This window comes from Vicia villosa, unplaced genomic scaffold (genome assembly GCF_029867415.1).
Source record: "Vicia villosa cultivar HV-30 ecotype Madison, WI unplaced genomic scaffold, Vvil1.0 ctg.001745F_1_1, whole genome shotgun sequence".
NCBI lineage: Eukaryota > Viridiplantae > Streptophyta > Magnoliopsida > Fabales > Fabaceae > Vicia > Vicia villosa.
In genome coordinates, this window is record NW_026705714.1 from 169,375 (window position 1) to 192,179 (window position 22,805).

At 35.5% G+C, this 22,805-nt stretch overlaps 2 protein-coding genes across 2 annotated transcripts; one reads left to right on the forward strand and one right to left on the reverse strand.

The window, feature by feature from the left end:
• The first annotated feature begins 3,009 nt into the window (after window positions 1-3,009).
• Window positions 3,010-6,192, forward strand: LOC131636454 (uncharacterized). The gene is made up of 6 exons (XM_058907060.1): window positions 3,010-3,744; window positions 4,657-5,138; window positions 5,254-5,309; window positions 5,426-5,524; window positions 5,627-5,803; window positions 5,889-6,192. Exons 1-6 carry the CDS (start codon window positions 3,260-3,262, stop codon window positions 5,928-5,930), a joined length of 1,341 nt encoding a protein of 446 aa, XP_058763043.1. The 5' UTR covers window positions 3,010-3,259; the 3' UTR covers window positions 5,931-6,192.
• A 192-nt stretch (window positions 6,193-6,384) lies between these two features.
• Window positions 6,385-7,397, reverse strand: LOC131636455 (transcription termination factor MTEF1, chloroplastic-like). Its single transcript, XM_058907061.1, has one exon. It carries the CDS (start codon window positions 7,363-7,365, stop codon window positions 6,430-6,432), a length of 936 nt encoding a protein of 311 aa, XP_058763044.1. The 5' UTR covers window positions 7,366-7,397; the 3' UTR covers window positions 6,385-6,429.
• Between the last annotated feature and the right edge of the window lie 15,408 nt (window positions 7,398-22,805).

Consider the following 22,805-nt stretch of genomic DNA (forward strand, 5'->3'; position numbering starts at 1 on the left):
GAAGAAGTTTACATAGCCAGAAGTACTCTACTCAAGTTCATCTTAGAAGTCAAATATATAATTGTACAAATGTAATGAAGAAAGAAAAAAACAAAGAACCACTACTAATTCACCATTAAGAACACGTAATATCCCAACCAAGCCGGTCTGTATGCACATCAGCCCACTATTATCCTCCCCAAGGACATATACCTCATCTGTTAACCACAACAATATAAAATACAACCTAAATCTACAATAAATAAATCCACAATAGTAATGGATAGTCATTGTGTCATGTGTGATTTGAGGAGGAAAAGAAGAATTATTCTAGTAACTGACTGACAATCATGATTCAAGTCATTGACTCAAAATCTTCAAGTTTGGCTATAAAATGTACTAAAACAGTCCTCACAATATAAGGTGCAGAGTAGCCTCACCTCTACTCTTAAATGACAACCCAATGCATATTGTGCATCAGCATCACCCATATCTGCCGCTTCTACCAATAATGCTGCCTCATCCATCATCAGTAGTCCTTTGTGCACAACTTCTTTGTGTGCTTGTAGTCCTTGAGTTTCAGCTTATAGATATTGCATCTTTTTTTGCTGTACGAAATCAGGATTCGAGGGCGGCATACCTGGGATGCAACAAATTGAAATCAGGATTTGAGGGCGGCATACAAGAAATGAATGCACTTGATACATGATTTTCTCTCTCACCAATTCATTGATACATGACCAACAACAATAACCCTCATATCATTGGATTAATCAGAAGTGAAAAAAATTGAATCAGAAAAGGAAGAAGTGAGGCAGAGAATTTGTTCTCACCAATTCATTAAATTGCCACTGCAAATCCGATGTTAGAAGTCAGATCACCTCTCCAAATTCGACGGAATCAGCCACTACGCACAAACCTCCACGTTTCAAGGAACTGTAACTGTCCGTAACATTATGCATATATCATTATCAGACCTTAAGAACGAAAGGTGATTAGGTAATCTACAAGAAGTTATCATTTTTCCTTTACCCTAGTTAAAAGGGTTTGAACAAAAGATTAACAAATCAAAACAATGAAAATCAATTGTTGATTGCTTAAACTTACTTATGAAAATCTTGAGGAAGAACCCAGTGAATTCATCAAGTATAATGGTAAGGTTCAAAAAATTCATCAAAAATAAAAGTTGAGACTTTAAACTTACTTATGAAAATCTTGAGGAAGAACATACCTTGAGTTTGATGTTGAATGAGGAAAAATTAAATCTTTGCAAGAAAAAAGTAACAGTGTTGAAGACAAAACAGAGAAATATTAGAAAAATCAAAAGCCTGAAATTGAAATTCAAAAAAAATCTAAAACCAACAAAACCAACATAAACAACAACAAAAATACAGAACCAACAAAAAATAACCATGGTAGCTATGAATCCACCTTTGTTTCTCTTCCATTGAGCAAGAAGCTTGAGTTCTTCAATTTCCTCTTTATCTGCCTGTAAAATGAAAAAGCAAGCAATAAAAAAAACTCAGAAAGGTTGATTCTTTAGTGAAAATACCACATACCTAACTTTCTCATGTTAATAGGAATATAAACAGGTTGGAGAAGGAGAAATGATGTCCGTTCTTAACGAACCCGTCGGAGATGGAGTAACATGGTCGACATCGAGGTTGTTCGAAATAAAATTTCAATCGGTTCATTAGAAAGACCGTGGGATGAGGAGTACGAAAATGGGTTAGATTTTTTTATTGGAGGTGGTGGCCGTAGATAATGTGAAGAAAGGGGACAGCGGCGGCGACAGACTTAGGGTTTGAAGAGAAAAGAGAGAGCAAATCAAAAATAGGAAAGAGAAGAGGAGAGGAGAGAAAGAGAGAAACGTGAGAAATGGGGGTTTGGCAAAGTACAAAAATTGAATAAATTGACCAATGGAAGGTGAACAAATGGCATGGATGAATATTGAATTTGTTAATTACATGAAAGACCTTTTGGTAGTGTAAAAAATATTTGTTGTAAGGGCTAATTAGTAATTTTGGGCTACATTTTAGTATTGAGTAAATAGTTGATTATTATTAACTTCTAAATTATATATATTGAGATATTATGAGTAGTGTTGAAAATGAACCGAATCAACTCGAAAATAATTTAGAATTTACAATTAAATGGTTGAACTAGGTTTATGAAGCAAATAAGCTAAGCTGAATATAAGATATAAATGAAGTTTGTTAACTAAATGAGCTTAATTTGAACTATACATAGTTCAACTCGTTAGGTTCATAAATAAACTTGATTGCATGTGAGATAGATTATATTGATTTTAAGAGTAGAATTAAACATCTACTCTAAATCTTAACCCTATGTTTTATTTTAATCTAACTGTTTTAATTAATAATTTATATTCTGTAATAAGCAAAATATTTCTAAAAATAATTATACAAATAAAATCAATAAAATCAATCTCGTATAAATTTTAATAATATAAATTTTGTTTTATTTTTCTATTTTTTATTTAAGAGAATAGACTTTAAAAAATGACTTTTAAGTCGGAGAAGCAAACGAATTGAACATAACAAAATACATCTAACGAATTGAACCGAGTTATTCGTAAGCTTTTAACGAGTCAAGTTTCAGTTAGAAAAAAGTTTTAACGAATTCAATCCAATATTTAAGCTGAACCAATTCTTAACGAGTTGAAGTAAATTGAGACGAGTTTGACTCGACTTATTTCCTGTCATATAATTAAGAGGTTAAATTTGGATGAATGAACTAGATCAATTGATATGTATTAGTTTACTTAATTATGTTATAAACTTTTAATTTAAAGTTAAATATATATTTGTTTATTTTTATATACTAATTTGAATTTTTTTTTTGTGTAAGCTATATTAATTTGAATTGATATTTATAAATTAAAATTCAACAAATAATTATGTTCAATTTTTTTTATCATTTTCCTTTTTTTTATACATCAACCTCATCTTCATTTTTCAATGATTAAAATCCTTCATTACTCCCACATTCTTTGAATCAAAGGGATAGAATACATACATACATACATATAATCATGAAGAGGAGCAAGCTTGCTCTGCTAATCATAAAAAGATATATTCATTTAATAAATTAAAGAGTAAAAGGCAATCAATGGCTTTTTTCAAGAATCACTTTTTCTTCCTAATTTTATTTTAGTCTATTCTTTATATTCTTCAATTCTATATATAAACACATGCTACACTTTCTTTTTTTCCGGTGAGAATATTCCGGTCAGTACACAGAATTCCCTCACCGGAAAATGGACGAATCATGGAGAACTCCAATGGGATTAACGTCTGCACTTCCCCGGCGGCGATCAATGGAGCACCGATCATCTTCCCGGTCCATCTTCTCCAACACCGGCGTCTCCGAAACGGAAACCTTGGACGCTGAAGATTTTGCCGATGTCTTCGGAGGTCCACCTAGAAGCCTTCTCACGCATAAGTTCTCCAGGTCAGGTTCTTTCTACGAGGAAATTTTCAAGCAACCGGTGTTTGGACCGCCGGCGGCGGCCAAGAATGGCCGGAGCTTGCCGGTGTTTAGAATCCCAACGCAAGATGACGCGTTTTATGGAGATATTTTCGGGTCGGATGATGACCGGAGATCAAGAGAACGGTCAGGGTCTCAGTCCAATGCGAAATCGAAGTCGAATTCTTCGTCGGCGATTAGTTCGGAGGAGCTGAGTCCTCTCCGGCCGGAGATCGGTGATGACGTGGCACTTTCAGACTTTGCTTCAAAGCTCAGGTACCGAAACTGAAATCATAACCAATTAACTGTTTGTCGTTCAGTTTGTTATTTTGGGAATTGACAGTTATGACCTTTTTGATAAAAGTGATATTTGAGGAAATTAATAAATTGCGATTAGTTTTACTTTTTATCAGCAGGTTTAGATTTAGAGCCAAGTAGTTAATGAAAGTTGACTCAGTTAGGAAAGAGTTCACTCATTCTAAAAAAAAGTGAATTCAACTCTTTGTTCTAATCATGAAGAATTATCAGAATCCAACTCACTTAAACTCTATTCAATCAATTTAGAGTTAAGTGGGCGATAAAAGTTGATTATGTTAGTAAAGAGTTGATTCATACTTTGATAAATCGTGGATTCAACTCTTTGCTCTGACCATGAAGAACTATCAGAGTCCAACTGACTTAAACTTTATTTAGTCAATTTAGAGCTAAGTACGGAGTAGTCAATAAAAATTGACTCAGTAAAGAGTTAATTCTCAAAAGTTGTAGATTCAACTCTCAGCTCTGACCATGAAGAATTATCAGAGTCCAACTCACTTAAACTTTATTCAATCAATTTAGAGTTAATTAGACGTAAAAATTGACTCAATTAGTAAAGAGCTCACTCATTCTCTAAAAAATAGTGGATTCAACTATCAGCACTGACTATGAGGAACCATAAGAGTTCAATTCACTTTTTCCCATCACTTTAAAGCTAAGTAGGCGATAAAAGTTGACTCATTAGTAAAGAGTTTATTCATACTTTGAAAAACCGTGGGTTCAATTCCCTGCTCTGCTTTGACCCTAAAGAACCATCGGAGTCCAACTCACTTAAACTTTATTCAATCAATTTAATCAATTTAGAGCTAAGTTTTGATATGAATATACTTTCTTTGTACCAAACTATAATATGAAACTGAATGATTGTTACAGGCCAATCAAAGTCCCATATAAATGGAACTCATCCACTGTGACGCATGAGGAACAGCCAATTAAACAGAAGAGGCCACTTTTTCCATGTCAGGATAATGGGTCCTCAAGAAGAGTCACATCCCCAGAAACAATTAGTGCTGAATCCAACTCATATCAAAGCATCAAACTATCCACATATGACTGGGAACTCAGTTCCCCGTTTTCCGCTGTCTCTGGAGTTTGTCAAGAACCCGAACTAAAACATTCGGTTTATGATCACGTGCTTCCGGAACTAGTTATTGCCCATGATGATGATGATGATGAGGATGATGAAGTTATGAGCTCTTATGTTATAGAGATTAACTCTAGTTTTAGAGAGGAAAATTGTGGAACTGAAGCCATTGATGACGCAATTGCATGGGCTAAAGAGAAGTTTCACTCGCGAACTAATGAAGAATCAAGTTTGAGAGATGATGGCAATAAAAAAAACACTGGAATGGAAGGTGATTGTCTTAACCGCACGCATAGAAAAATACCTCGTACATATTTAATGCAGAATAGATCTTTTGAAACAGACAAAGGCAACATTTCGTACTTACCTCTGATCATCTAATGCAGGAAGGCCTTGTGCAGGTGAATACCATGATGGAGTTGTAATGGTCGAATCTCCAGAGGTAATACATTTCATTTGGTTAGGATAAGACGCATTTGATTTTACTAGATATGTTCATTGAATGTGCATGATGTATTGATTATTTGTAAAGGTAGTAAACAATTTGTGTTTCTGCAGAAAGTACCGACAGAAACAGAGAAGTTAGACAGAGATATAAGATTGTGGTCATCTGACAAGGAAACCGACATCAGGCAACTGCTTTCGACACTACATCATGTAATGCTTGACAAGTTATTCAAGTGTTTTTGTAATTTTATACCACTTTGATGTATGCAGTTACCAAGAGAATTGACATGGTTATATGTTTCCATTTGACAGATTCTATGGCCTGAGAGTGGCTGGTCTGCTACTCCTTATATGAGCCTAATAGAAAACTCGCAAGTGAAGAAAGCCTATCAGAAAGCAAGATTATGCCTCCACCCTGACAAACTTCAGCAAAGAGGAGCAACTCTATTACAGAAGTATGTAGCTGAGAAGGCTTTCTCCATTCTTCAGGTTTGTAAAATATACACATACTAGATATATACCCACACAATACGCAGAAGTGAAAGTTAAGTTCATATTTTCTGTTTTGTACCAGGATGCATGGACAGCATTTCTTTCGGAAGAATTTTCCTTCTAAACAGAAAATCACTCGTAAAGCTGCCAGATAACTCAGTTTTGGTTTAAAGCTTGGGATGAGACATAACCCCAGGCATTCCGAATAATGGAAGTGTTGGTTTCCATGCAACAAGTACATTAGTTTTGAAAACAACTCCTTTTGTATAAATAGTTGTCTAATGCAGCAGATTCTACTGTTTTTTTTTCTCTCTTTCTGTTTGTATCATAAGTTGTTGATGCTTTTGTAAGTATTTAAGAGAAAGTAATTTGATTTCGATTTTAAATCACAGCCGCCTCACAATCCTTAATATTTTACATAGAATCGCAGCAAAATGCAGCTTTCACAACTTCAATTGAATTACATTAGCAATAACTTATACCAACATTAGTTATGTGTCATGTAAGGAATCAGTAAAAAAGAAACTAGAAAACATATACATAGCATTTAAACAATTTGTCAAATTTATAGATTCACATATACAAATGCATATATATTCATCAAAATGCTTCTAATACAATAATCATCCACCTCTAGTCCCTTTCTTTATCAACTCCCTAAACTCATCATCAGTACTTTTAAGCATCAATGACAAAGGCAAATTGACTCCACTATCAACAACCTCCATGTATCTAACTTTAATCCTATTCTCCAAACTAAAAGAGAAATACTGAGGAAACTCTTTCAACTCCTCCAATTTCCCCCCCATTTCCACAGAAAAATACTCAAACTTTGGCTGAAAATTATTCTCAATACTAAAAGTCAACAATGCAGGACACCTCAAAACCATAAACCTAACCTCTTCTTTACTAAATCCCATACTCTCCAAATGCTTAAGCTTAGGTATAAGTGTCCTCTCAACATTGGAAACCAAAAGCACACAATCTTGATAAGCCAAAGCCTCTAAATCCCTTAACCCTAATCTCCTCAAATAAAACAAAGCTGGTTTAAGCTGATTCACCACACTTGAAGTAAGCAGCCTTGGACACTTTTTCACAACTTTTCTAAAGCTATGATCAGGCACTTTGAGTTCATGCACAAGAAAATCAAAAACTGGGTTGAGATCAGTTTTGATGCTTGAAGTAAGAATCGTTGGACACATGCCAAAGATTCTTGGAAGGTCTTTATGTAGGATGCCTTTGGAGACAAGGAAGGAGATAATGGAGTGAATGGATTCCAAGGAGGCTGTGTGAAGAGTAGGGTTCTGGGAAAGTGCTTTACCTGAATCAATGCCCATTACTTCAAGACATAGGATTTTCTCTTTGAATTGAAGGGAGAGTTTTTCTTGAGTTGGTGTGTAAAGAGGGTGGTTTTGGAGGAGGCTTTTGGGTTTGGGAATTAAAAGGGTTGTGTTTGGTTTGGAAATTGAGGAAGGTGGTGATGGTGATGATGGTTTCTCTGAAGAGACAGTGCATAGTGAAGATGAGTGTAGAGCTATGGTTCTAACAGCTGGGAACATGGTGGTGCTGAGGATGTTTGGATAATGCTGAGGATGTTTTTGTATTATGGAAATTTTGTGGGATAGCTTTGGAGTATGACACGTGGAGATGTGTTTGGAAGTTGATTGGTTGTAAATGGATTTTAGAGATTGTTATGAGATTGTGTATGATCCAACATGCACTTGTTCTTGCTCATATTATTATTACTTGTTATAATATTTAAAAAATTCAAAATATATTAATAGTAAATATTCCTTCATCATTTTATACTCACACATTTTTTAAAAAATTTGAAAATTTAAAGGAATAGATTCGATATAAGATTAACTTTAGATATTGGATAAAATAAAAAAATCAAGTTTAAATTATTCTATTTAAATATATTGAAGAGAATGGTAAAAAAACTGTTGTGTTTTATTCCTCAGCTTCATGCTAGTTTATATAGTGGAAATACCATAAATTACAAGTAATTCTCTGTTTAATGGAGGATAAAGGAAAATAAAGGAGAATAAACGGAAAATTAAAATAGGAAAATAAAATATTTTTCAACACCCTCCTTAAGTTGGTGCATATATATCTATCACGTCTAATTTTTCTATCAGATGCTCAAAGGTAGATCTTGTCAAACTTTTGGTCAGAATATCCGTAGTTTGCTGATTTGAAGTCACAAAAGGTAGACATATGATTCCAACATTTAACTTCTCCTTTATGAAGTGTCAATCAATTTCAATATGCTTGATTTTGTCATGTTGAACTAGCTTATGAGCTATGCCAATAGCTGCTTTACTATCAGAGTATAATTTCAATGGAAACTCAATTTTCATCTTAGGTTCTACGTAACTTTAAACTCGGCTTCTGCACTACTTCTTGCTACAACTTCTTACTTCTTGCTCCTCCATGTCACAAAATTACCCCAAACATAAATACAATATCCAGATGTTGATCTTCTATCACTAGTTATAAATACATTTCTTTCACTAGTTTTCTTAATAAGCCTTTTCCAAGATTTCCCTTCAAATATCTCAGTATCCAATTGACAACCTCAAGATATTCCTCGAAAGGAGAATGCATAAACTTACTTGCTACACTAATTGAGAAGGCAATATCAGGTCGGGTGTGTGACAAATAAATCAATTTCCCAACCAATCTCTGATATCTTCCAGTATCAACATAAACATTACCTTCTCCCCAAAGTTTAACATTAGGATCCATAGAGGTATCTGCAGGATGACACCCACTCATTCTTGTTTCTTAAAGCTCTTTCATCCACAAACACTTGTACCGCCATTGTGGGCACTACAACGAAACATGCCGCCTGACCACCATCATGTCGGGAAGACTTTCGATATAAGGAACCGATCCCTTACTCAAACCATTAGCTCTGATACCATATTGAAGAGAATGGTATAAATTTGTTGTGTTTTATTCCTCAACCTCAAGATGGTTCATAAAATGGGAATACCTTAAATTACCATTAATTCTATCCTTAATGGAGAATAAAGGAAAATAAAGGAGAATAAACTGAAACAAAAAATGGGAAATAAAATATTTTCCAACAAAAAATTACATAAATTATTGGGTTTTATATAATAAAATACCCTATATATACATGAGTTCCGGTCAAATTTCTTTGATTCCACTAAGACGTGACCATGCTTAGTTGTTATAAATAAAACATATAAAAGCTCAACAAACACTCTTTTACATTCTTAATTAGGTCTATTAACTATCTAACTACACATTTACATGTCTTAGTTCAACAAACACTCTTTCACATTCTTGTAGTAAACTATACATCATTAACACATAACATGCATCTTTTATTAACCATAACATATTACTTTACTTTTGATTTTTATTTTGAATGTAAGAGCCTCATTTAATGTTTGTCTTCTATTATCTAAATATTTGGAATTTGCTTACACTAGTTTAAAATTACTCAAGTCCCCCCCCCCCAATACCCTTAATGCTCTTCTTTATCATATATTCAGGATTCTCCTCCACTGGATATAAACACTACATGTTTGTCCTGTAATATTGAACCAATTGTTGTCAGAATTTTCCTATATTTGATAACACCAATCCAGGTTTTCCTTTACATTATTATATAATTAATTTACCACTATTTCATTCATCTACTCACTAGCATGCTTACATTATACTAGGTATACACGATTATAGTCTTGCATCCTTGAGTATGTCGTTCATATTCTCTAGTCACTAGCTAAATCAACCACCTACGAGTAATAGCTAAATCTCATTAATACTTATTATGTATAACCTCCCTTGTGTGAACCCATAACATTAGTTAACCAATGTATGATCATTCATTGCATGCATTACATAAATTAACTTAAAGTAAAAAAAAAAAACTTACTAGTATATTCGTCAGTCATTAATTGTATTTAAGATATTATTTAAGTTTTGATTCCTCTAGGATTGAATTTACAAAGGTTTGAGGTATTTGCAATGTAATTAGAAACCCGACACAATGTCTTGAAGTTTTCCCTTGATTAATCCTACTTAAAGATGAACATGCATTCATAAGTCAATATGCTTGAAGTTTTTATGAGATTAAAGAAATAAGAAAAAAGTATCTTCTAATGATCTACGCTACGAAGGTTATCGTAAAAAAGAAGATGAAGGCAATTTGTGACTATTGTCAATATTCTCTGAGTTCTCAACAATCACAAAAGATTCATGGAAGATAATCAGGTTCAGAATATGAGTTACCTCTCTTATAAGTCTAACATTTACTTAATTCTTAATTGATGTAGAACTTTAACACTTTTGCACTTGAAACCCAACAATATGAGTACATAAACGATAAAGTAATCACATTGTTATTTGTTATTTGTACGGTCTAATTCATTTGACAAATATTATTATTACTAGATTGGACATCTTTTGACGAGTTTAAATCTGAGAATTTTCAATTGAATGCATGAATTTCTGATAGCTATTTTATCATAGAATTTAAAAAAAGATTAAGATTGTTATAATTAGGAAAAAATTTGAAGATGAGAAATTTATACTACTAGATTTATAAAAATTAAAGTCTTTTTTTTTATTTGCAGACGAAGTAATATATACTAAGTTTTATTCTCAGTTTTATACAATTAAACAATTGTAAGATCTAGAGTACGGATTTATATCTCAGTTTTATTGATAAAATTTAAGACACTTTTAACATTTAAAACCTACTATATTTTATCTCTATATGCCTTCATTTTTTAGTATTGTATGATTTTTTCTCTCAATAAAATTAAATATAAGGGTGTTCGCGGATCGGTTTGGTTCGATTTCGAGAGAAAACAATGTCTAAACGGACAAAAAATATATAGATCGTTTTGGATTTGATTTGAACATTTTTTTGATAAAATTCAATCCGAAGCAAACCGAGAAATAATAGGTTGAATTTCGTAGGATTGATCGGATACATCAGAAAAAAATGTGCAAAAATACTATAAAAAATATCTAATTTTACATCAACTATTTTTTTACAATAATATACGATTCTTAATTTTTTTTCGTTTCTCCATATAAGCTAGGAATGTCATTAATGAATTTTTATTTTTTTCCTTCTTGAAGTTGAGTTTTATACTAATTTACCTGATAATAATGATATAAATTATATGATTTAATATAGTTGGTTCGAGTATACGGATTTACGGGTACAATTTTAGAAATCTATTGTCTAGACCAATTAACATCGAGTTTCATTGGTTTGGTTTGATTTTTCCTGAATTAAAAAGTTATTCGACCAAAACATCATGGTTTGGTTTGAATTCCGATTTGGTTCAAATATACTCGAACAAATGAACACCCCTAATTAAATATATCACCTTTATGTTTGTGACACCTATCTGTGGTTGTACTTACACCTTAAATTTTTCACAAAATTTATGATTATAAAAAGAAATTGCCACAAACAGATAAAAAATACTAACTATAAAATTAAATATACCAGTTAATAAACAATATATTTTCCAACTCCAACTAACTTTTTTAAAAATAACAACAATTTCATCTAAATTAAATTTTTTTTTCACTAAAATGAATATCAATGACATAATTTCTAAGTTGATTATAGAGACAAGTAGATTAAATGAAATTGAATAGATAAAGTCGAGTTAAATTAGTTAAATTTTCATTGTTAATAAATCACTCTATCTATGATATTTTTCAAAATAAAATAAAATAAAATAACAAATTTCTTTTTATTTTAGTGTAGCATGTGGAGAAATTTTTTTTTTTTTTTATTTCCGACACTAAAAAAGATAACTATGACAAGGTAATCGTTATATATATATATATATATATATATATATATATATATATATATATATATATATATATATATATATATATATATATATATATATATATATATATTGACAATACTTTAATAAATGTAATATTAGTTGGTTAAAAACATTATTAGTGGGATCTGTTGGGACAAGGCAACACTTGAAGTTGGAGTAAGCCACAAAAGTATTCATTTATTAGTGAAAAACAATTGAAAGAGTGGGGTCATCTGCCCCCATTTGACATAGGGTAGATCCGTCCACGGCCATACAATACCAAAATATTTAGAGTTTGCATACATTGGTTAGAAATTACCTAGTTTTTCCCATAATTCCCCTAATGCTCTTCTCTACCAGGTGTCATACCCCAATTTTTGACCTAAGATACCACCTCATATCATTTGCATATGCATCATTTGCATCTCTAACAAATTGCATAGCTTGTGTTTGTTACTTGTGCTCAGCAGGGTTTAATCAAGAAATCACTCATCAGTACAAGCAACGATCAATTAGGGTTTTGTTCTCCCTTCATCTCAAAAGAACTATCTTCATCAACAATCAATATTTGGTCCTCAGAGATTCATTTCAACAAGCTCAAAGGCTTTAAATCAACCAGATTAGGGTTTTGACTGAAGATAGCACACCCCTGACTTTTGCTCAGGATTTGACCTAATGACTTGGGACATGACCTCAAGACCCCAAGTGCATCATTTTTACCTAATCCATTGACTCAGAACATCTCTTACACAAGCATTAATCAACAGTGAAATTTCAAGTCATCAGAATTAGGGTTTTTGAACTATCAGGGACCAAAATCAGGGATCACATTTGGGAAACCCAAAAAATCCCCAGGGAGTCAATCAAAGGTTTCTATCATCCTCAAATAATCCCTATGACAATATCCAATGGAAATTACATCTCAATTCAAGATCCACAGTCATCAATTTCATCAGGTCGACAATTAGGGTTTTTGACCTAATTCACTGAACAACTGACTTTTTAATCAGGACATGATGCTACAAATCAAACCATGGCTCAATATCCTCTAATGTTTCAATGTGATCCATTCATACCATTCATTTGGTGAGGATAGCCTGTTTCATTTGAAATCTCCAGAAACGCGATTCGACTGAAAAAGTCAACTGTACAAGATCACCATTGACTTTTGAGGAATTTTGGTCAACCATGACTTTTGAAGTTTTAAATCATCAATATATGATATGAGAAGTCATTTGATCAAGAAAAATCAAGAAAATCAATCAAGAATCAAAAAGTCAAAAGTTTGACTTTCCATACTTAGAAATTTTCTAAGTGTTTTTCAATGGTTTTTTCCAAACTTTGGAAGGGAATTTCTCAAAATTTCACCTACAAACTGAAAAAAACTTCCAACATTAAAGTTGTAGATTTTGATCCAATGAACAACTTTGTCACATATAATTTTTTTCTAAAAGATCAACCATTTAAGAGATATGGAGCTTCAAAGTTGGTATCTTTTGAAAATTTCACTTAAAACTTCCTTTTCTTCAAAGTTCATGGATCTTTTTCACCCATTTCCTTAAAGGTCTTGAAGAAACTTTCAACTAGGGTTTTGAAGTGTGCAACATGAGCTTTCCAAAATGTCCAAGAGCATGAAAAAATTTGAAGTGTAGCCATGGTTTTGAATTTTGACATTAGTGAACTTTTCACTTGAAATTTCATGCCATTTTCACTAAGTTATGAACCAATTTGCCAAATGATCCAAATAATGATGCATAGAGGCAATAATTGGAGATATTTTTCTGATTTGAGATCAGAATGGAAGAGGATAAGAAGCTTGAGTTTTAACCATGGTTTGGTCACTTTAACCATTTTGCATTAAATGTAAAAGATTCCTTTTTATCTCTTAAGCCAAATCACCAATTCTTGATCAACTTGCAAAGGTCTGAGTTCAGAACTCTTGGCCTATAAATAGAGGTGCAAATCACTCTTCAATTCACACCAAAACCTCACAATTATAGGTTTTCTCTCTTCTTTCTTGAATTGCAAGTTTCTTAAGTTTCAAAGAGGTAAAATGCTCAACCTCTAAACCTTTGAAGTTCTGAGCAAAATGATGCTTCCCACAACTCATAAACATCATTTGGAAGTTGTTTGATCCATCCATACACCCCAAAAACACCAAGAACTCAAAATCACTACCTCACTTCCATATGAACACATATTGAGCCTTATCATGCCAAATCTCACCCAAGCTCATTTCTGTCTAAGCTAATCATCCAAACACATCCTATATACCATATATGAGCTGTTCCAACCATCATCCATGACCTGTAACTCCAAAATCACATAGCATGATTCTCACTTGAGCCATACTGCAGATCGGGTTCCATAGCTTTACACAGATGAATCCAAACAGTTCCAAGCATTCAAACATGTTTCATAAGGTTCATTGAAGGTGTTCAGATCAAGAAACAACATCTGGGAGCCCTCATTTGCAGAATTCGATTTCCAGTTTGGCCGTTTTTGAAGGTAAGTCACTTGAACTTCAAACTCATATTTGCACGCATCATAAATGAAATGTGAGCATACCATCTTGTTTCTGCACCTATGAGGATCATTAACCCTCAATCAATTGCATCATAACTTGCACATACACGATTTCACATTGAATTTCAGTTTTAGGGTTCTTCATGTTCATGCGAAAATTGACCCCCTTAGAGTGAAAATAAATGAATTATGAGGGCACCATCATGTTCCTCGTGAAAAACCGAGTGAGATAGACCCTTTGATTGACCAAAACAACACAGTTTTAAAGAATTTTGAAAATCAGTTGAAGGTGTGTTCTTGGCGCCATTTTTGTTTCAGAAATTTCAAATATCAAGTTTAAAATATAATCAATTGAACGCGTGTGTCTTACAAGCTGCGCGCGCAGCCCAGTTGGTAAGTGTTTTGGCCGGTGAGAGAGAGGGCGTGGGTTCAAGCCCTTGTGTAGACAAAACCCAATTTTTTATCACTATTTTCTCTATTTTCTTTACAACTTTAACCCATTAATTAACCAATCAAATTAATTCATTTTCTCTTCATTTTTTACACACCTCTTATTTAATATACATATTTTGACAATATCAAAAAAAATCACAAAAAAAGATTTATTTAATATGCTTTTAATTAGGTTTAAAATGATACATTTTTAAGTGTTTTTAAATACTTTAAATATTGTTTTTTCATTTAATTTTCAAACCTAATCACTTGTAAATATTTTTGTGATCAAACCCTAATCACTTAGGTCTTAATTAAGCATTAAAATTTGATTTTAACTTAATTAAGTTGACTTTTGTCAAATTCAAATTGTTTTAAAACAAACGATCATTCTTTTCAAAACAATAAACCATTTCTTTTTGAAACTATTGATTAAATCTTTTAATTGATCAATTGATTTTCAAAACGATGTGGGGCCTCTCGAATATTAGAGAGTATAAGACCCACTCCTTTTTTTCTTTTATACAGTTTTTCTTTATACAGAAAACTCTTTCAAAAAAAACAAAAAAACTTTCAAACAGTTTTTCAAACGACGCGTCTGTAAATAAAACGATCAACCATGTTTTGTAAATATATCACGGGCCTCCACGTAGGTATAAGTCCCAAGCCCCTTTTGTACATACCCATTCCAGTACATGAAATTAGGTATTTCATTGTACGCCTTTTGTACATATCTCGATCAATTAAAACTCCAAAAAATACAAAAAAACAAAAATGAAGGTTTCTTTAAATCTTCCCAAAAATACCATGGGCCTCCATGTAGGTATAAGTCCCAAGCCCCTTTGTAAATACCTGTTTACATAGCTTTGAATAAACTCAAGTGGACCTCTCCCCGAGTGTGAGTCCCGAGCCCTGTGTATACAAATGGATCATGCTTACAGGTATATTTCCTTCATAAACTCCATTATATACACACACTTTGTCATATATAATTGTTCATACCTATTCATGTTTGTTCATACTTGTTCATGTTTGTTCATATGTGTGATATGTGTGCTTGTTCAACTTAGTACAACACTAGGTTCCCCATAGCCTCCTATTGGGCTTCGTGCAAAGAATCTCCCTAGTTTAGGACATAGAGTATGGTTTCCCGGTGAAATCGCTCTAAGAGCTCAAACCAACTATACCATGCCTCCCCTTGGGCTTTGTACAAACGAGTGTCCCTCCCATAGCCTCCTCTTGGGCTTACAATGCAAGGACCCTGGATTGTCCCTCCCATAGCCTCCTCTTGGGCTTACAATGCAAGGACCCTCGGATAGCCTCCTCTTGGGCTTCGTACACGGACCCACGGGCTTCTTATAAGCATCCCCATTATCCAAAACAAATACCCTAGGAGATTAGACATTTTTCATCTCTATGATAGGAGTATCTCTTCTATATCATCACAAACAATCAATCAATCAAACTTTTTTTGCCATAAGGCTGGCTAATCAATCAAACTGTTTTACCACCGTACTGGATGATTAATCAAAGTTTTTGTCACAAGGCTGACTTCATTGAAACTTTTGCCACAAGGCTGGCTGATTAATCAAAACTTTTTGTCACAAGGCTGACTTCATTGAAAGTTTTTGCCACAAGGCTGGTTAAACAACAAAAACATCTTTATCATTCTAAGCGCCATAAGTGGCATGGCCCAGGGCTTATAATGAAAAGATTTTCAAACAAAAATCAAATAGATGTATGTGATGATATAGATTAGATACATCGAACATTTAGATGACATTTGTCTCTTTTCCTTTGCTTCCACTAGCATAAGTGGGAACTACGATTGCTCTGACTTTCTCAACATCCCTTTGAGAATACGTAGGCACAAGGTCGTATCCTTGGCGAGCAAAACTTCTCTCTCAAACCACTCAAACCTTAGCACCCGTAGACCCCGAGCTACAGATGCTCTGATTCCCTCTAGGGGATATGTATGCAGAGGATCGCGATGATCTTTGCGAGCATAATCAAACAAACACCTTAGGTCCCACCTCTTTTTCACAAGAACCTCCACCATAACAAGAATGGAATAAACAAAACAAAGAAACCTATAGAGTACTATAGATACGTTGGGTGCTAATACCTTCCCTTCGTATAACCAACCCTCTTACCCAAGATCTCTCCCCACTTTTAAGGTTATTGCAGCTTTTTTCCTTTTCCTCTTTTGGAAACAATAAAAAGTTTGGTCCGTACAAAAGAAAAATCATTTTTTTGAGCACTCGAGCCCAAAGAAGGCATCAGGTGTCTCATCCCGAAAAAAGACAACGATTTTTCCCCGCGACAGAAAAATGGCGACTTCACTGGGGACCATCTTTTTATTGTTTCCAAAGAAAGGGTTATTTCTATTTGTTTTGTTTTTATTTTGTTCTTGTTTGGTTCTTTGGTTCTGTTACATCTGTGGTTCTGTTACAAGTGATACATTATGGACAAATCCTAACCCGGATTAAGTACACATAAGAATTAGGTGGAGGGTATAGTCATGTGCAGGCGCACGTGAGAATCCTTCCGCTCAGTGGAGGTTCCTTGTTTGTAATATATGTTTAGCGAGTTAATTGCGAAGACATTGTTGCTTTCATTGAACTGTAGAAGCTGAGTTGGCTGTAGAACCCCAACCCATCCTGGCCTTATTAGGTTGTGGTGCAGAAACTATTCAGGTGAAGACTTGGATTAGTTGTCATGCGGAGAACCACACTCAGACGAGTTTTTCTTGAGAATATTGCTGGCTCATGAGTTTAATTGTGGAAAGCCGGTAATATCCGAAAGAAAAATGTAGACTCTGACGTATCAGTAGAACATGTTTTGCAGGTGATTAACTAGAACTATCCCATATTTGGTTCTCTGACCTCATGCTCGTGACGCTGGACCTTTGAACCTGTGTGTACCATGTTTGTGTTACCATGTTTGTGTTGCCATGTTTACAGTACCATGTTTGCGTTACCATGTTCGCTTTACCATGTTTGAATATGTGGCATCCATGCATCCATGCATTCATACATCCATAAAAAATAAAAAAATCTTTTTCCATAAAAACATGATTTTTTCCAAACAATTAGAGAATTTTCTTTGCAAACATTATAGGATTAGGTTATGGAGTGGGTAAAAAGGCATACCAAGAGGTACGGTTTCAAAGAGCCTAATGTGGAAAGACTGAAAGAGTTAGCGTCTTTTGTACAAGATCCTTCTGATTTTAGGAAAAGCCATGGAAAGCTTTTGCCTATCTTGAACACTCATGTTGATGAAGGACTTCTCAAAACTCTGGTTCAGTTTTATGATCCCGTCTACCGGTGTTTTACCTTTCCATACTATCAGTTGGTACCAACCTTGGAAGAATATGCCAATCTTTTGGGTATTCCTGTGTCTGACAAAATACCTTTCAACGGTTTGGAAGCCATTCCTAAGTCACCAGTCATTGCAACAGGTACCCACTTGAAGAAATCTGAAATAGAGAGTAATTGGACTACCAAAGGAAACCTTTCAGGTTTGCCTTCACAGTTTCTAATAAAGAGAGCCTTTGATTTCATCGAGACTGGTAGCATGATAGCCTTTGAAGCTGTATTAGCCTTGCTCATCTATGGGTTGGTTCTGTTTCCCAATATCGACGACTTTGTTGATATCAATGCCATAAAGGTCTTTTTGAATGGAAATCCCGTTCCGACTCTGCTTGGTGACATGTATTTCTCCGTCCATCATAGGAATCACCAAGGTGGTGGAATTATTGTATGTTGTGCACCTCTGTTGTTTAAATGGATTGTTTCACACTTACCTAAGTCTCCCATTTTCACGGAAAACCGGGAAGGTTTACGTTGGTCTCAAAGACTTATGTCTCTTACTAATAATGATATTCAGTGGTATACCTTGGCTCGCTGCGGTACAGAAACCATTGAAAGTTGTGGAGAATTCGCCAACGTACCCCTCATTGGTACACAAGGAGGAATTAACTACAATCCGGTCCTAGCCCGACGACAACTCGGGTATGCAAATTCAACTAAACCCATTGGCCCTACAGTGGAAAGCTACTTCTATCAGGAAGGAAATGATCCTCAAGGGTTGAAAACAAAAATGGTGAAAGCCTGGTACGACATCCGATGGAAAGAAAAAGGTGAGATAAGGAACTGTATCGCTACGAACGCCTATACCTGTTGGGTGAAGAAAAGAGCAAAGGAGTTTCAAATGCCTTATGATTATGAAAAACCCATGTTCCCTGTGGTACCTCAACGACCCAACATTCCCGCTATGGAGGAATACCAAGACACTTTGACCAAGATGAGGATAGAAAAAGACGCTTGGGAAGAAAAGTTTCGAAGAACTGATGTGGAAAATAGAAAGTTGAAGAAACAAGTGAAAGAACATGAAGAAACTCTCTATTATCAGGATGGATGGCTCATGAACAAAGATGAGAAGATCCGTCAGAAAGATGCCGCAATCAGAAGATACATCAAAGAAAGCAAGAAAAAGCTTGAAGGCTCAACAAGCAACGCTCCGATACCTGACAATTGGAAGAATGCGGTTGACAAGCTGAGAGCTGAAAAGGCCGAGTTGAAAGCTTACTATGGGAAAGAAATCATGAAGCTCAAGCTGCACAATGCATTTGGTTCTTCGTCTGATGAAGATGTTTAGGATTTGTTTAAATTTTCATGTATCATTTGATTCTGTAAGGAGCTACGCTCCAATGTTGTAACATCTCCCATTATTGCAATAAATGAATGAATAAAAGAATTGTTTGTGTTCAAATGTTTGCAAGGAAATAATCTTTAAAATGTTTGGAAAAATCATAAATTTCTTTTTTGCATACATCATTCTGCATATCGAGTCTGTTGTATAGAGTCTCATCTTTTGGATCTTTCTCCAATAGATCGTCAAGCTGTCGCGTCTCAAAGTTTCTCGACCGCACTCGCAATCAGATCACAGATACAATACTCGTTCGAATAGAAGAAGAGTAATGGAACACTCTGAACAAGAGAATATTGAGCTCCGTGGTACAGTGACCACCCTTCAGGAAAATTTAGAAAGTCTCACTACTCTGGTTGACTCTTTAATGGCCGCACAGAATCAGCCGCCGCCACCTAACAGTCAAGCAACGGTAACATCTGAAGTCACTACTCCAGTTTCTACAGTTGCGTTCAGTATTCCATCTTTCTCTATGCCAGAAGGTTGGGGCCCGCCTTTCAGCTTTGGTACAGGTTTCCGCCATAATTTCTCTGGGGTTCAAACAGCTACAACTGAAGCGCCTGCTGCACAAGGTTCGGCGTTTATTCCACATTCAGGGGTAACTTTTTCCCAAATCACTCTGGCACTTTCTCAACCCACTATGACAGTTCCGACCCCTACGGTTCACACTGTTCCTTATGATGGCAATGAGATTTATCATGATCAAGGTGATAGCACAAATCAGCGTAATCTTGTGGAAGATCTCCAAGAACAGTTCAACAAGATTCAATTGGAAGTCAAGGCTATTCGTGGGAAAGATTTGTTTGGAAAGAATGCCCAGGAGCTATGTTTGGTTCCCAGTGTACAAATACCTGCTAAATTCAAGGTCCCAGACTTTGAGAAGTACAAAGGTAGTTCTTGTCCACAAAGCCATCTTGTGATGTATGCCAGGAAGATGTCTACTTATGCAGATAATCATCAGTTGCTTATCCATTACTTTCAAGACAGTTTAACTGGTGCCGCACTGAAGTGGTACACAGGCTTGGATAGCACTAATATTCGAACATTCAATGACCTAGGTGAGGCCTTTGTCCGACAATACAAGTATAACTCGGATATGGCTCCAGACAGAGATCAGCTTCGGTCCATGGCTCAGAAAGATCATGAAGCTTTCAAAGAGTATGCCCAACGATGGAGAGAAACTGCTGCTCAGATTAATCCACCGTTAAAAGAGAAAGAGATGACAAAGATCTTCTTGAATACTCTCAGTCCGTTTTATTATGAACGCATGATTGCTAGTGCTCCAAGTGATTTCACCGAAATGGTAAACATGGGGATGCGTCTAGAAGAAGGAGTCCGAACCGGACGTCTGACTAAAGAAGGTGGATCTTCGAGTGGAACCAAAAAGTTCGGAAGTGGTTTCCCAAAGAAGAAAGAACAAAGTGTTGACATGGTGTCCCAAGGGAAGCCAAGAGGAAACGTCAATCGTCGACAACAGATTGCTGCTATTGCGCCAGTCGTTAATACAACACCAAATCCGGGATTTACCCCGCAGTTTCAACAACAACAGCCTCGACAACAGGCTCAACAACTTAACAACAATCAGAATCGTGTGCAAAGAGCTCCACAGTTTGATCCGATTCCAATGACCTATACAGAATTGTACCCTGCTTTGATTGAAAAAGGTCTCGTTCAAACTAGAGCACCACCACCAATACCTGAGAAACTTCCATGGTGGTACAAAGCCGAGGTATCATGCCCTTATCATCAAGGAGCACCTGGCCATGATCTTGAGCATTGCATAGCCTTGAAATATGAAGTTCAGAGGTTGGTTAAATCTAATCTTCTCTCTTTCAGAAATTTGAATCCTAATGTGCAAGCAAATCCGCTGCCCAATCATGGAGGGCATGTTGTAAACATGGTGTATGGATGTCCAGGTCCATACCGAGTCTATAATATCAATTACTCAAGAGCCGATTTGGTACAAATGCACGCCACTCTTTGTCGAGGGCCGAGTTTTCGCCAGCATCACTATGGTTCCTGTAGCATATGTTGTGTAGATCCTCACGGATGTTCGATTGTGAGAAGAGATCTCCAAGTACTGTTGGATAATGGTACTATTCAGATCTACAGAAATAGGGATGAAAATGAAGTTAACATGATAGGATGTTATCCGCATGAGCTTTTAGTCTCAGATATCAACTCGGAAATGCCTAAAGTTAACGTCATCGTTCCTCATTTCAACATGCCCGAGCGCATAGAAGTTACTTACAACAAGCCGAAGGTTCCTATTGCTCCTTTGATCATTTGTCTACCTGGACCTGTTCCTTATGACTCTGACAAGGCAGTTCCATACAACTACAATGCAACAATGATAAAGAATGGACAAGAAGTTCCTTTACCAACTCTCTCATCTGTCGTAAACATCGCTGATGTGAGTCGAGTAACAAGAAGTGGACGTGTGTATACTCCACTACCTCCAAAGTAACCTGTTGCTCCTGCAACCGGACAAAATCCTGTCAATACACCAGTGGGGAATCCTGAGGAAACTCCTGTCAGTAATACAAACACTGATGTTGGTCAATCCAGTGGAACCAATGTCAATCCTGACTTTGACGAAATTTTGAAGCTTATCAAAAGAAGTGAATACAAGATTGTGGATCAGCTTATGCAGACTCCTTCAAAGATCTCAATACTTTCATTGCTTTTAAACTCAGAAGCCCACAGGGAAGCCCTGATGAAGGTCTTAGATCAAGCTTTTGTGGATCATGATGTGACTGTTGATCACTTTGATGGGATAATAGCCAACATAACAGCTTGCAACAATTTAAGCTTCTGTGATGAAGAACTCCCCGAGGAGGGTAAAAATCACAATCTTGCTTTGCACATTTCTATGAACTGTCAGTCCGACTCTTTGTCCAATGTGTTGGTAGATACCGGATCTTCCTTGAATGTGATGCCAAAGACGACTCTTGCTCGCTTGTCTTACCAAGGAATGCCTATGAAGTTCAGTGGTGTAGTAGTCAAAGCATTTGATGGATCGCGAAAATCTGTTATCGGAGAAGTCAACCTTCCCATGACAATTGGTCCACATACATTCCAAATCACCTTTCAGGTCATGGACATTCAAGCTGCTTATAGCTGTCTGTTAGGACGACCATGGATCCACGAAGCATGGGCAGTAACTTCTACACTCCATCAAAAGTTAAAGTTTGTAACAAATGGAAAATTGGTAACAATAAGTGGAGAACAAGCCTTGATGGTGAGCCATTTATCCAATTTCTCTTTCATCAGTGCTGATGATGTGGAAGGAACTCAGTTCCAAGGTCTCTCTTTAGAAGACGAATCTTCCAAGAAGAAAGCATCGATCTCTTCTTACAAAGAGGCAGTGAAAGTAGTGAAAGATGGAACTACCACTGGCTGGGGGCAAGTTGTGATCCCTACCAAGAATGAAACTAGAGCAGGACTCGGATGTTCACCAACATTCTCAAACTGCACCAAGAAGGATG